Source organism: Geospiza fortis, unplaced genomic scaffold (genome assembly GCF_000277835.1).
Source record: "Geospiza fortis unplaced genomic scaffold, GeoFor_1.0 scaffold117, whole genome shotgun sequence".
In the NCBI taxonomy this organism is placed as follows: domain Eukaryota; kingdom Metazoa; phylum Chordata; class Aves; order Passeriformes; family Thraupidae; genus Geospiza; species Geospiza fortis.
The window spans coordinates 258,491-270,535 of NW_005054500.1; the positions used below are offsets into that span (position 1 = coordinate 258,491).

At 52.0% G+C, this 12,045-nt stretch overlaps 1 protein-coding gene across 5 annotated transcripts in view; it reads left to right on the forward strand.

Annotated features, from left to right (window-relative positions):
- Window positions 1-12,045, forward strand: part of ARHGEF9 (Cdc42 guanine nucleotide exchange factor 9) — a 170,670-nt gene that overhangs the window by 32,711 nt on the left and 125,914 nt on the right. For 2 of the 5 annotated variants that reach the window (XM_031063379.1, XM_031063381.1), the window contains exon 1: window positions 11,801-11,819. The exons of 1 other annotated variant lie outside the window; for it this stretch is intronic. In XM_031063379.1, the coding sequence (XP_030919239.1) occupies window positions 11,817-11,819 (3 nt within the window). In that variant the 5' untranslated portion in view covers window positions 11,801-11,816. Of the gene's footprint in view, window positions 1-11,738; window positions 11,830-12,045 lie in introns of those variants that run through there. 2 more of the 5 variants (XM_005428719.2, XM_031063384.1) reach the window with 2 other exon arrangements.

The window sequence follows — 12,045 nt, forward strand, 5'->3', positions numbered from 1 at the left end:
CAGTAAGTCTGCTCTCCCCAGTGGGCTATTTTTATCTCCTTACAACACAGCTTAGTTAAGAAAAATTGTGTTTTAGCAACAATTCTGTACATTTCAAACCCACTCCTTTCCAAAATAACCCCACCCCAGCAGATGCAGGTGGGAGATGGCAGTGGAGTGCTTGGATCAGCACCAGGCAGGGGAATTTGCTGGCTGCATTTCCAGCCTCGGGCACAGCTCGTGTTGTGCTTTTCATGGATTTCAAATGCCATTATAGGGCCCATCTGGCAGAGTGCAAGCAGGCAAGGGCCACGCTCCCATCATTTATCTCAGCACCTCTTGGATTCTGGCTTGGTTTTTTCACAGCTGAGACTTGAAGGAGTCTCAGGGATTGTCTTTAGCCACGTGAGCTGCTTGTGTTTGCAGCAGCTTGAGCTTTGGGGGAAAATCTCAACACCTGATTTGCAGCCTTATGCAAAAAATCTTGATTTCTTTCTTTGTTGAGGGACTGTATGTCCATCTGTATTTTGTGCAACTTGAGGGTAAACCACAAAATCTATTCTGGTAGGTGGAAGGCAGGGAAATTTCCAATGGCTGCCTGTATCAGTTATTTCTCATGCCATATTCTTAAGGCGGTTCAAACTGGCAGTTTACAGGAATTGCAGGCTTGGGGGTGTTAGGACACTCATCCTGCCTGCCAGCATCCCTTTCTAAGAACCTGGCAAGATTAGTGCAGCGTGGATTTTTCCCATGATGAAGTTTCTAAGGATGAAAAGCTCCGTGTGGAATATATCTGTGCAACTTCAGTGGCAAAAATTGCTAAGCACATTATATATAGATAGAAAAGTGCCTTCTTTAGGGACTGCCACAGACTGCTCCTGAGATAGCTAAGCAGACAAGTAAATAGTAAAATATGGGTATATTTAGCACTCCAGAAGGCGATGGATGGTGTTCAGACTTCACATCACACGAGCTCTTAAAGTCTTTACCTCTGTGTAATCCCTTGTAGTCAGCACTGATGTGGTGCCACATTTGGGACCTAATTACAAGCTCCACTGCCAATCCAAGTACCAAATGGTGAGGGACAGTTTTGGAAGGCAGAAACCAGAGGCATCCCGACTCATGGATCATGAGGAGCAGGGAAGGAGAGGCAGGAAGAGGCCGACACAGTTTAATGGGATTTGGATTAAATGTGGTTTAATGGGATTTGGGTGTAATTGTGGTTTTGAATGCCTGCTTGCCTCTCTGGTTCGTGCAGGCACTGCTTGGGTGGATGTATCCTGGTTTGCATCCACTTCAAAAATCACACTGGAGTGCCTGTGGTCAAACTGGGGATCTGATTTCACAGAGGCCCCTGCCAGGCTTGTCACAGCACGTCCCCCGGGGGTAGTGGGAGAGCAGTGCCTGGAACCATGGCCAGAGAGCCACAGGGGGTGTGGGAAGCTCTGGTAACCTTTCCCACGTGAGATCAGAACAGGTTTTCCTTCTGGATGTTTTTTTTCCTTCTCGATGTATTTTCCTTCTGGAATTTTTTTCCTGTTTGTGTCAAGCTCGAGGCCTTCCCACTTCAAACTCCCCCTCTTTTCCTGAGGCTGTTGAAAACACTCAGGTGTGTTTCTGACTGCCATGCCAGCCTGGAAAAGCTGCAGAGAATATTTGCAAGTGTTATCTTTGAATCAAACCCACCACCTTGCTTGGACAGCATCCATCTCCTCTTTCTTCCCTTCTTCCTGGCCTTCTGTGAGAAGGTTTCTGCTGTTGGTGAGGATATTCACTCACAATTTCTGTGGTGATGTAATGGTGCATTGTGGACAAACAGCCTTGGGATTTTTAGCTAAAATACATGAAATGGTAGAGCTGTATTGCAGTTAGTGGAAAGGAGCTGTGTTGAACTGGTTTTGATGTTGTTGTCTTCCTTCCAAGGATGCTGTCCTCCTAAAACCAGCCCTCATTATTGCAAATTAAGGTCCTGGACCCTGCTAGCTGTCCTCAGAGGAAGGCTTATGTGGGAACAAGTCCCAGCTCTCCCATAACTGGAGTAACCACATCACCAAATCTGGGAACTTTGGGTGTGGTGCAGATCTTGGTGTTTGTTTAAAATCCTTCAGAAGCAGTTTATCGGGGAGCTGTTCCTCGTGTGTCATACTGAGTTACTCCCTGGTTTGTCTCACTGATGTCTCTGTGCCTCTCTGGGTGCCTTTTGTGTCTCGTGCTTTCCTACAAGCTCAGAGTGTTGTAAGGAGTGAGCAGAGCTGGCAGCCTGGCTGCTGTGGGGTGACATGGTGACACGGTGACAGTAATTCCGAGTAGCTCTGGTGTGTTCCTGGCAGTGGGGCATGAACAAGGAGCAGCCTGGTGAGGTGGGGACACTGCAGGGAATCCAGACAGGCAGGGGAGTGACTGGGGCAGTCACCCACAGGTGCCTGCTGAAAGCAGGGGGAACTGCAGCCCCTCGCAGTGCTGAGGGGTGACAATGGCAGAGGGTGTGACCCCTTTTCTGGGCTGGCTCTGGGGGACAGGCAGCCCGGGACAGCCCCCTTGGTTCCCACTGATTGCAGGGTCAGGTTCCAGCCCCTTCGTTTCCAAGCCGCCAGCCACTAGAGGGAGAGAATGCCACATATTTATGGCTTCGTTTGCGCTCGGGGATGTGTTTAATGAAGGAATCCACCAAGGCTTGCCAGGCAGTCCCAACGCTGGGTTTAACCCCTTCGTTTCTCCGGGGTGGTTTTAGAACTGCTCCTGGGATCTGACTGCTCCTGGATGTCACTATAGAGTGTGACACAGTGCAAAGCACCAAGACTCCATCAGAAGGTGAATAAGAGGGATTTATTATAGCAACATGTTGCTTTTAGAGTTTTTCAATATATTTACATTTACTTAACAGACACATTCACTGCCCATTGGTCATAAGAAAGAAACAAATTCTCAATAGATAAACAAGGAGCCACGTCACTCTGTGAGCCAGCTAGACTCCCTAGCTTTGAACTTCCTCTCTTCCATCACGTTGTCATAGGGACAGCCTTGGTGTCCTCCTCACGAGAGATATGGGGCTTTCCTTGTCTTTAGGAAGCCTTCACTGGCTCACAGGAACAGCACAAAATGCCTTTCCTACACCTGGAGACCTCGGCTGGTGCATGGCCTCAGATTGAAACGCTCTGGAAGCTGTTGGGTGATCCCTGCCCGTGTTTTACACCCCGCACTTTGTGTTGAGCATCCCTGCTATGGGATGGCATCCCTGCTGTGGGATGGCTTCCTGGGGACACCTTTGGCTGCTGCTGGGTGTGCCTGTCTGCTCGTGTTAGCCACAGTGCACTGAGCACACCAAAGCCCTTCCCCTCACCCAGCAGGCCTCAGCCTCCTGGAGCCCATGGCCTGTTCTCCCTGCTGGAATCGCCACAATCCTGGAGCCCGTGGTCTGTTCCCTCTGTTGGAATCTCCAGATTCCTGGAGCCCATGGCCTGTTCCCCCTGCTGGAATCTCCACAATCCTGGAGCCCATGGTCTGTTCCCTCTGTTGGAATCTCCAGATTCCTGGAGCCCATGGCCTGTTCTTTCTGCTGGAATCTCCACAGTCCTGGAGCCCATGGCCTGCTCCTTCTGCTGGAATCTCCTGACTCCCTCTGCTGGAATCTCCAGCCTCCTGAAACTCATGGCCTGTTCCCTCTGCTGGAATCTCCACACCCCTGGAGCCCATGGCCTGTTCCCCCTGCTGGAATCTTCACAATCCTGGAGCCCATGGCCTGTTCTTTCTGCTGGAATCTCCACAATCCTGGAGCCCATGGCCTGTTCTTTCTGCTGGAATCTCCACACCCCTGGAGCCCATGGCCTGTTCCCCCTGCTGGAATCTCAAGATTCCTGGAGCCCATGGCCTGTTCCCTCTGCTGGAAGCTCCACACCCCTGGAGCCCATGGCCTGTTCCCCCTGCTGGAATCAAACAGGCCCAAGAGGCAGCTGGTTTCATTTGGAATGAAAGCATCCAGGCAGTAATTGTTGTAGGCAGATGAGTTGTACCAATTTCAAAGGACACCAGCAAGGAGTTGTGGGCCGAGGGGAGGGAGCAGGGGTGAGAGCTTTAAGAAGGCAGTGTCAGAAAGTGAATTTTATATTCTTTTAAAAGGGAGGCAAGATTGAGACTTTCATTTGCAGATTGAGCCCAGTAGAGAGGACCCGTGGAAATCTGAGGAGGGGACTGTGGGATTTGGAGGGGTCTGGAAAAGTAGCTGGGAGTGAAAGCAGCACATTGAGTGGTTTGGAGAGCCACAGCCCTGGGTCTGCAGTGCTGTGTATCACATCCCTCTGCACATGGTGAGTGGGGAAGAGAAAATCTCTTTGCTTTGCTTTTGATTCCAGAGGGTGACTCAAGGCAAGGCTCTCTCAGAAGGGAAGCCTCACGATGCTTTAGCAGCCTGAAGTATTGAAAGAGAGCATTTCTTTGGGAAGTGTTCCTGGCCCTAAAAGGGAATAGTTCCAGTTGATAGAGAGGCTCAGCAAAGAGGTTTCCTTAGGCTGATGGAGCATCCATGCAGATGATGCCCCAGCTCAATAAGTTCTCCTGGTGAGGCTGGGGCTGGTCTCAGCTGCTCCTTTCCTCTCCTGTTTCTCTTGCCCAGATGTGCCCTGGCTGGCACAGCTGAGGGCAGGCACAGGGGAGCAGGGAGGGAAATGTGTAGGAGGGCACTGGAAGCCTTGAGATTGACCTGACCCAGGCACACTGGAAAAATGGGCATGTAGGGACTGAATGTACCTCATCCTGGTCAAAACACTCCTCATTGTCCTGGCTGTCCACCACTGGACACTCCTCACTTGGAGAGCTGAGGTTGGGCTGCTCCAGGAGCCCCCCCTGCTCTGCTGTGTGCTGCTCCCTGCACCCCTGGGGCTCCCAACACGTCCTGCTAACTCAGACTGACTGAGGCCATGAAAACAGGGCTGGGAGCTGAGCTGCTTCAGCTCAGCATCCAGGGCCAGGGGTCACAGCTTGAATTAAATAACAGAGCAAGAGGAGTGCTGGGTGAATGTGAGAGGCTCCTCCGATGTCTCCGTGCATTCCAATCAACTGTGGCCATAAATACCAGCTGCTTGTTAAACCCTCACCTGCCTGCTGGGAGGAGAACTCCTGGGGGACCAACCTACTTGCCTTGTGCTTTGCTGCTGGAGAGCCAAGCTGTAAAGTTGCTTTGGAGGCAGGAATCCCGTGGGTTTGAGTGGGAGCTGTGCCATGTCTGGATCAGGCTGTGCCAGTTCACTGCTGTGCTTTCCATGGCAGAAAACCTGTTCTGTCCAGGGCTTTGTGTGGGTGTGTGGGTGTAGGACCAGGCTGGCCTGCCTCCTCCAAAGCACTCAGCTCCAGTGAGATCCCAATGGACTGTGGGTGGGGAAGGGGACAGGCAGGAGCTCAGGTGTGAGTCTGGCTGTTGGTTTGGGACAGGCAGGAGCTCAGGTGTGGGTCTGGGACAGGCAGGAGCTCAGGTGTGAGTCTGGCTGTTGGTCTGGGACAGGCAGGAGCTCAGGTGTGGGTCTGGCTGTTGGTCTGGGACAGGCAGGAGTTTGGGTTTTGGGTCTGGCTGTTGGTTTGGGACAGGCAGGAGCTCAGGTGTGAGTCTGGTGTTGGTTTTGGAAGAGGGCAGGGCTCTGAGAGCCCCCAGGCCATGCTGAGGGCCCTGGAAGCTCCATCCTCTGCTCCTGCATGGAATATCCCTCCAGGCACCAAGGAATTGCACAGCTTCAGGGTTTATGGATTTGCCAGTCCCTTGTGACCTCAAAATGCACGACCCAGGGCAGCATTTATTGTTTCCCTGTCAATCTTCTCACAAACAGCAATGCTAATCTCTAGTTTTCTTTAAAAAATATATATGTTTTTTGGCTGCAGATCTCTTAGTAGACAAATGAAATGAATTTATATATGAGCATTGTGCTGCTTGTAAAGCCCTTTCAGTTTCAAATTTAGTTTTATTCCTTTTTTTAATCTCCATAGGATTTTCCCTAAATAAGCAGAACTAGGGCAGTGCTAGTGACAGATGGATATAAAGAAGACTTGGATGCTGGAGAGACTTTACTGGGCTTGGGGATCTGAACTGGGGTGCTTTCCTCATCACCCAAGGAGTTTAATTTGTCTGCAGGCTGTTAATTTTCACCTCTAAAGCAGAGGGCATGGCAACAGAGAGCGTTCCTTGGCAACAGACTCCTGGGTTCATTAAAGCAGAGGTGGGAGGTTTGCAAATGGAAAAAGTTGAGAGATATTAGCAAATCAAATGGGTTGAGGCATGAGGAGTCTTGTCAGTCAGGCGGGGGTGACAGGAGAAGGAATAGTAAACAACATGCAGACCATGTTGAAGGAGATGTTTTGAAAGGAGGCAGATCCAGGATTTGCCTGTTTTCCTGCCTTCCCAAGGGCTGAATGGACTGGAGAGGGCTGGGAGGAACCTCTGTGTGTCTGGCAGACTGTGGGCAGTGAACTGAAGAGGTTACTTAATAAAAAATGTGCTTTTTACAAACAGGATTCCAAACTGTGGTTTCCCACTAGGGCTTTCGTAAAAGTTCCAGTTTGTTTTGATCCTCTCCAAAACTGAAGCTGGCATTTTGTTGGTAAAATCCCACAAGAAGCCCTTGGAGAGAGCGTGGGCATGCCCAATCCATGCCCAATCCATGCCCAATCCATGCCCTTCCTCCTTCCCCATGGAGCAGGCTGTGTGTGCCACACACCTCTGCCTGCAGCCAGATGGGGGCTGTTTGCACTGTGACTGCTAAATATAAATACTGCAATTAATTAATAATGCCCAATGCACATCATTAAATTAGAAATAACTCGAGTTTCTGCCAGCATACAGAGTGTGCATACAACTGATCCAGACTGGAGAAGGGGTCTTAACTTGATGGATTCCCACAGTTTGGAGCAGGGGGAGACAGCTTTGGGCTGCCCTGTCTGTCCCTGCCAGTGGCCTCTGTGTCCCCTTGGCAGGGCAGGGGAAGCCCCTGGTTCTCTCTCAGGTAATGATGTCTCTCCCTTGCTGTGGTAAACAGCCAGATCCCAATCACATCCATCAGAGCAAAGCATTCCAGGCACTTGTTCCAGTCCTGTGGTTCTATGATTCTATAATTTATGACTGAAACTATCTTTGTGTCAGAGTTAGTTCAGGAGGACACTCGTATCTGGGCTTCTGAATATGTCATCTCCTATTAAAGAACAAACAAACTCCCTTGTAATGTACCATAAATAATAATAATACTTTGCAAGAGCCCGAAGCACTGTGTTATTGCTGTGCTAATCAGGGAGGCACTGGGCCATTATGAGAGCATTCCATGGGGTTTGGGCTTTTTTTCCTGCAGGAAGGTAGGTGTTTCATAGCTCTGTAGCGTGGCTGATTGGTTTATAAAGCCAGGCTGGATAATTCCTAGTAGAGGTTAGACAAATTCCCCTCCTTTCTCATTAATTAACCTGTAGGATTTGGTGCCTGTTCTTTGCAGTTCAATAGAGACAATGACTGCAGGAACATATTTGTGCTCTCTGATATGGAATGAAGAACATCTGCCTTCTGCAGCAGTGAAATCCCAGCGTGTGGCAGGGCTCTCCAAAGGGCACTGCCAGCCTCTGCTGCCTCAGTGAGGAAATTCCAGCTGAAATTTCAGTGGGGAGCTGCTGGCTGGGGGATGTTGTCCCGTGCAGCATCGTAGCTGGGGAGGGAAGGCAGAGGGTGAAAAGCAAAAGAAGGGAAATCCCCTCATGAAAACAGCAGCAGGGTGGAGGAAAAAGCATTTTGGCAGAAGTTCTCACATCCAGGGAGGGGTTTAGAGCAAAACTCTTCCAGTGGGATTAAGGAAGGAAGGCCTTGAAGATCTGAAGGAGATTGCAGTGGTGATGTGGTAACACAATAGCAGGAAGAAAAGAGGAGAGGCAGGTGAAATCCTGCAGTGCTGCTCTCACAGGCTGCAGGAAAAGGAACCTTCATGTTTGGGATCCCAGGGCTGTGTTCTGGGTGTCTCAAACCAGGGCTCTGCTCCCAAAGCTGCCCTGCAATACTGTAACTAATGGTGGGAGAGCAGGGTGGCTTCTGGGAGGATTGGATTGGAGACTGGATTGCAGTGGGAATGTTGGTGAAGTCCCCTGCGTGCCATTTCCATGACTCCAGATGTGCTGGATGAGGCACAGGGATGGAGGTTATTTTTGCTGTTTCACTGTGATGTGATACTGTGTCCCCCTGCTCATACCCAGCTTGGCTTTGGAGTGGCTCTCCAGCTGCAGGGAATGAGGAGAAAATAAATTCCACATGGAAAAGTGGCATTAATCTGGTAATTTAGGCCGTCACTGCTACTGCAGAGGTATTCACTGTCCCTTCCTTCCCTGCCTTCACTCCTCTGCTCCCCTGGGAGGTTCCTGCCCATTATTGGTGTCATTGGCAGTCACAAGGAGACTCCAGACTGGACTGGGGCACACCAGCTGATTTTGGTCCTTATTCTGGAGAGAGAGAGAGAAATTTTTGAAGGCTGTGATGGGTCAAGTATGACCAGACCACAGCTCTGCTGAGTCTGACTGGGACATTTTGTTATTGATGAGCAATCCTGGAGTTCTTCCTGGGGGTTTCCTCTGGAGCGATCCCCCAGACAAACCACCTGAGCAAAGCCTGGTCCCTGCCTCCCCAGTGGGATGTGCTCACACAGGTGGTACAAATCCCATTTGTTTGCAGGCTAAATGCCAGGGCAGGAGCCTGCAGTGCCCAAGCAGCACACACTGGAAGCTGCCTCTGTTTCCCTCTGGGCACTGTGGGTTTTCCTACCAGAGCAGTGCCTGTGGCACAATCCCACAGTGCTCTGTGACTCACACCCAGCTCAGGGTGTGCCTGGGAATATTCCATGTCTGGGGTGTGCTGGGCTGCAGCATCCCCTGGCACACCTGGCACAGGAGCCAGCACGTGCTGCCCTTCCCTGGAAGATGCTTTATTCCAGTGTGGGGAAGTGGAGAATCAGAGAGTCACAGAATATCCTGGGCTGGAAGGAGCCCACAGGGATCATCAGAGCCCAGCTCCCGGGCCTGCACAGGACCCAGAAGAAGCTCACAGGTGGCTTTTCCCTGCTCCCCCTGCTCTGGCAGGGACTCTAGGCTTGGTCCCCTGCCTGCTGGCTGCCTGCAGAGCACTTTGCATTGACAATGAGGCAGCAGAGGTGCATTTTCTTGGCAGGGAAATGCAGCTGGGTTCTCTCTGAGATTCCCTGTGCCAGAGAGAACGGCTGCCCCAGCGCTCTGGGCAGGATGGGATTGTGTGCAGCCTGCTGCCCGTTCAGAGATTTGGCTGATCTTGGGGCATTCTTGCCTTTCAGCACCTTTGCAGGGAGCAAGAACTAACCTGGCAACTCTTGGTTGGCTTCTCTAATCAGCTTGGTGTAAACAAGGCATAGGCAATGAAACAGTGGAATTGGAGCCTTATTGACAGGTCTGGTCAACAGCTGGCAGGAGGAGAGAAACTGGGATCATTCTGCTCGTGTGTAACAGTCCTCCACAGAAATTGCCCTCCTCCTCATCCAGATCCACACTCCCAGTTAGAGCAGCAGGGTGAGATGTGCCAGACAAATCCCCTTCCCTTGGCACTGCCAGGGTGCAACTTTGACTTAAGTCAGTGGAGTTACTGGGATGATGCAGTGCATGGTTTAATGCTGGTCTTGTGCTTAAGAGGGTCACTCTTGTATTCTCTGTGTGTGTGGTAACAACAGTGCAGATCTCATTTAATATTTCCTTCACTTAGAGATAACCTGATCATTGCTGTGTTTTCAGTGCAAGTTTCTGAGGGAAGCAATGTCCACTCAGGATGTCTGTCTGTCTGTCAGTCAGTTCTGCTGTCCCAACTCTCCCAGGCCTTGCAGGTTTTGAATCAGTTGGTGAGGCTGTGCTGGCTGTGCCTGACATCCTGAACAGGTGAGGTACCTGTGAGATCTGCATTCCAGGGCTGCACAAAGCCGTGGCCATCACCTGCTGCAGGAGATGGGGCTCTCCCCAGAGAGGACCCTGACTGACAACACACTCCAGAGTGGCTGTCAGAGGTGGGATTTTCCAACCAGAGCCCTCCTGTGGGTGTAATAACTTGCCTGGTGTTTCTATCACTGGAAACTTAGGCAGAATTCCAAAGTTTGGACAGCTATAAGCATTTGCCTCCTGACTTCTCCTTTTGTCAGCCATCTCTGGGAATAATGATGGCTGTCAGTGCCTGTGCAAAAGGTGATGGGATATGGCTTGATGGAACTGGAGCAGGCTGTGTGGGGCCCCAGCAGTGCAGAGATGCTGGGCAGCGTCCCTTCAGTCCTGCCTGCACTTCTGGTCTGTCCCATTTCAATAAATAAGTGAAGACACCTAAGCCCTGATCCTGCTGAGTGGCACAGGACCAGCAGAAAGTGGCAGTCACGAGGAGCTGCGTGTTGTTCCCTGACTCAAAATCTCCAGCTGCAGGAAAAATGTTGACTCCTCCAGAGGCCAGGAGCGGGAGATCTAAATGCCCTTCTGCCCTTGAGGCGTGGAGAAAAAACCCTTGCAAACACAACCCTAAATCCTCTGCAGCTGTAAGTGAGGAGATTGGAGCTCCTGCACAGATTTCACAGCATATCCTGTGCGTGGATCCAGCCTGTCCAGTGTCCCCAGAGTCCTGCCTGTGCCCAGAACACGCTGCCAGCCATTCCCCACGTTGTCTCCAGGGTTCCTACCTGCCCTCTCCTGTCCCTGCAGACTCAGCCGCCAAAGAGGGGATTTTGGGAATATTGGTGGGGCATTTTCCTGTCCTCAGGGGTGTGTCAGTCCTTCTGCGGGCTGCCCCTTCCTGTGGGCACCGAGCCCCGGGATGGTGGCGGGGGCTGCGCCACCAGCGCCGTGAGCGGCCTTGGCCAGGTGCTGGCAGCCCCGGCCAGGTGCTGGCAGCCCCGTGTGCTGTCCCAGCATGGGCAGGACCATGTCGACGTGCGTGTCCCGGCTGGAGGATCCGCCAGGATTCAGCCCCGTTCCCAGTTGGCTCTACACATCCCATATGCTGCCGCCGCCTCTTCTAACCAGCGCCAGACACCGCCGGCTCCTCTCCCTTGACGTGGTGGGTGGCCGGATCGATGAGCAACGCTTAGCGAGTGTGTTTGCTTTCTTAACTGTGCAGCTGTGGCCAGAAAGTGGGGGAAATCCGGGGCAGCAGGCAGGGGATGAACAGGCGGAGAGGGGAGCAGGGCGCCGGTGCTGGGGGAGCATCATCCCGGGCAGGTGCAGCGCTGGGCTGGGCCGGGAGCTTTGCTGTCACTGGGAAGGGGACTCATCCTTGTTCATGTGCAGAGCAGAATGAGAACCTGCTGCCCTTTGAACGTCAGCAAAATCCCCAGCCCTTGCTGAGCGTGGAGCATGTGCTGGCTCTGCAGAGCCGGCGTCCTGCAGCGCTGGGGGCGAGGGTGACCGGCCCCGGCAGGAGGGCACGGCGTGCCCGGGGCACCGGGTGCCTGCGGGGACCCTCCCCAAGTTCGCATCGCTCCCCCCTCCCTCCCCTCCCTTCCACTCCCCTCCCCTCCTGCAGAGTTTCAAAGCACGGCAGGGAAAAAAAAAAAAGAAAAAGGACATCCCCCTCCCCTCAAATCCCTCGGTCCGTGACTGAAATAAATAAGCACAATCCCAGGTAGTGAGGAGGCTGCTAATAACGTGCTCCTGACAGGCACGGGATTGCCGGGCTGAGGGATGGCTGACTGAAAGCTCCAGGCTAGGGTGGGGGTGGGGGGCTTCTTTTTTTTCCTGCCAGCTCTCGCCAGGCAGTAGGGATTTTTTTTTCCCTTCCCCTCCCTGATAATAAGGACATCATCAGAAGCAAGATGCAGTGGCTAAGGGATGGAACAGGAATGGTGAGTTCAGGTAGCTATGTCTTTCTCTTTTCCTCTTATTGCAGTACTTTGACAGGGAAATGAACCTCCGTCCTATCTCCTGACTCCTCCTTTACTCCCTGTCCTTGAAACCATTGATCACTCTGTAGCCATTTTATAGACTCTGCATTCCCAAACTGCCGAGCAAAAGAAGGAATTGAAAGGAAGGAAGGAGGGTGGGCAGGCCTCGGGGCGTGGGAGGGGGTTC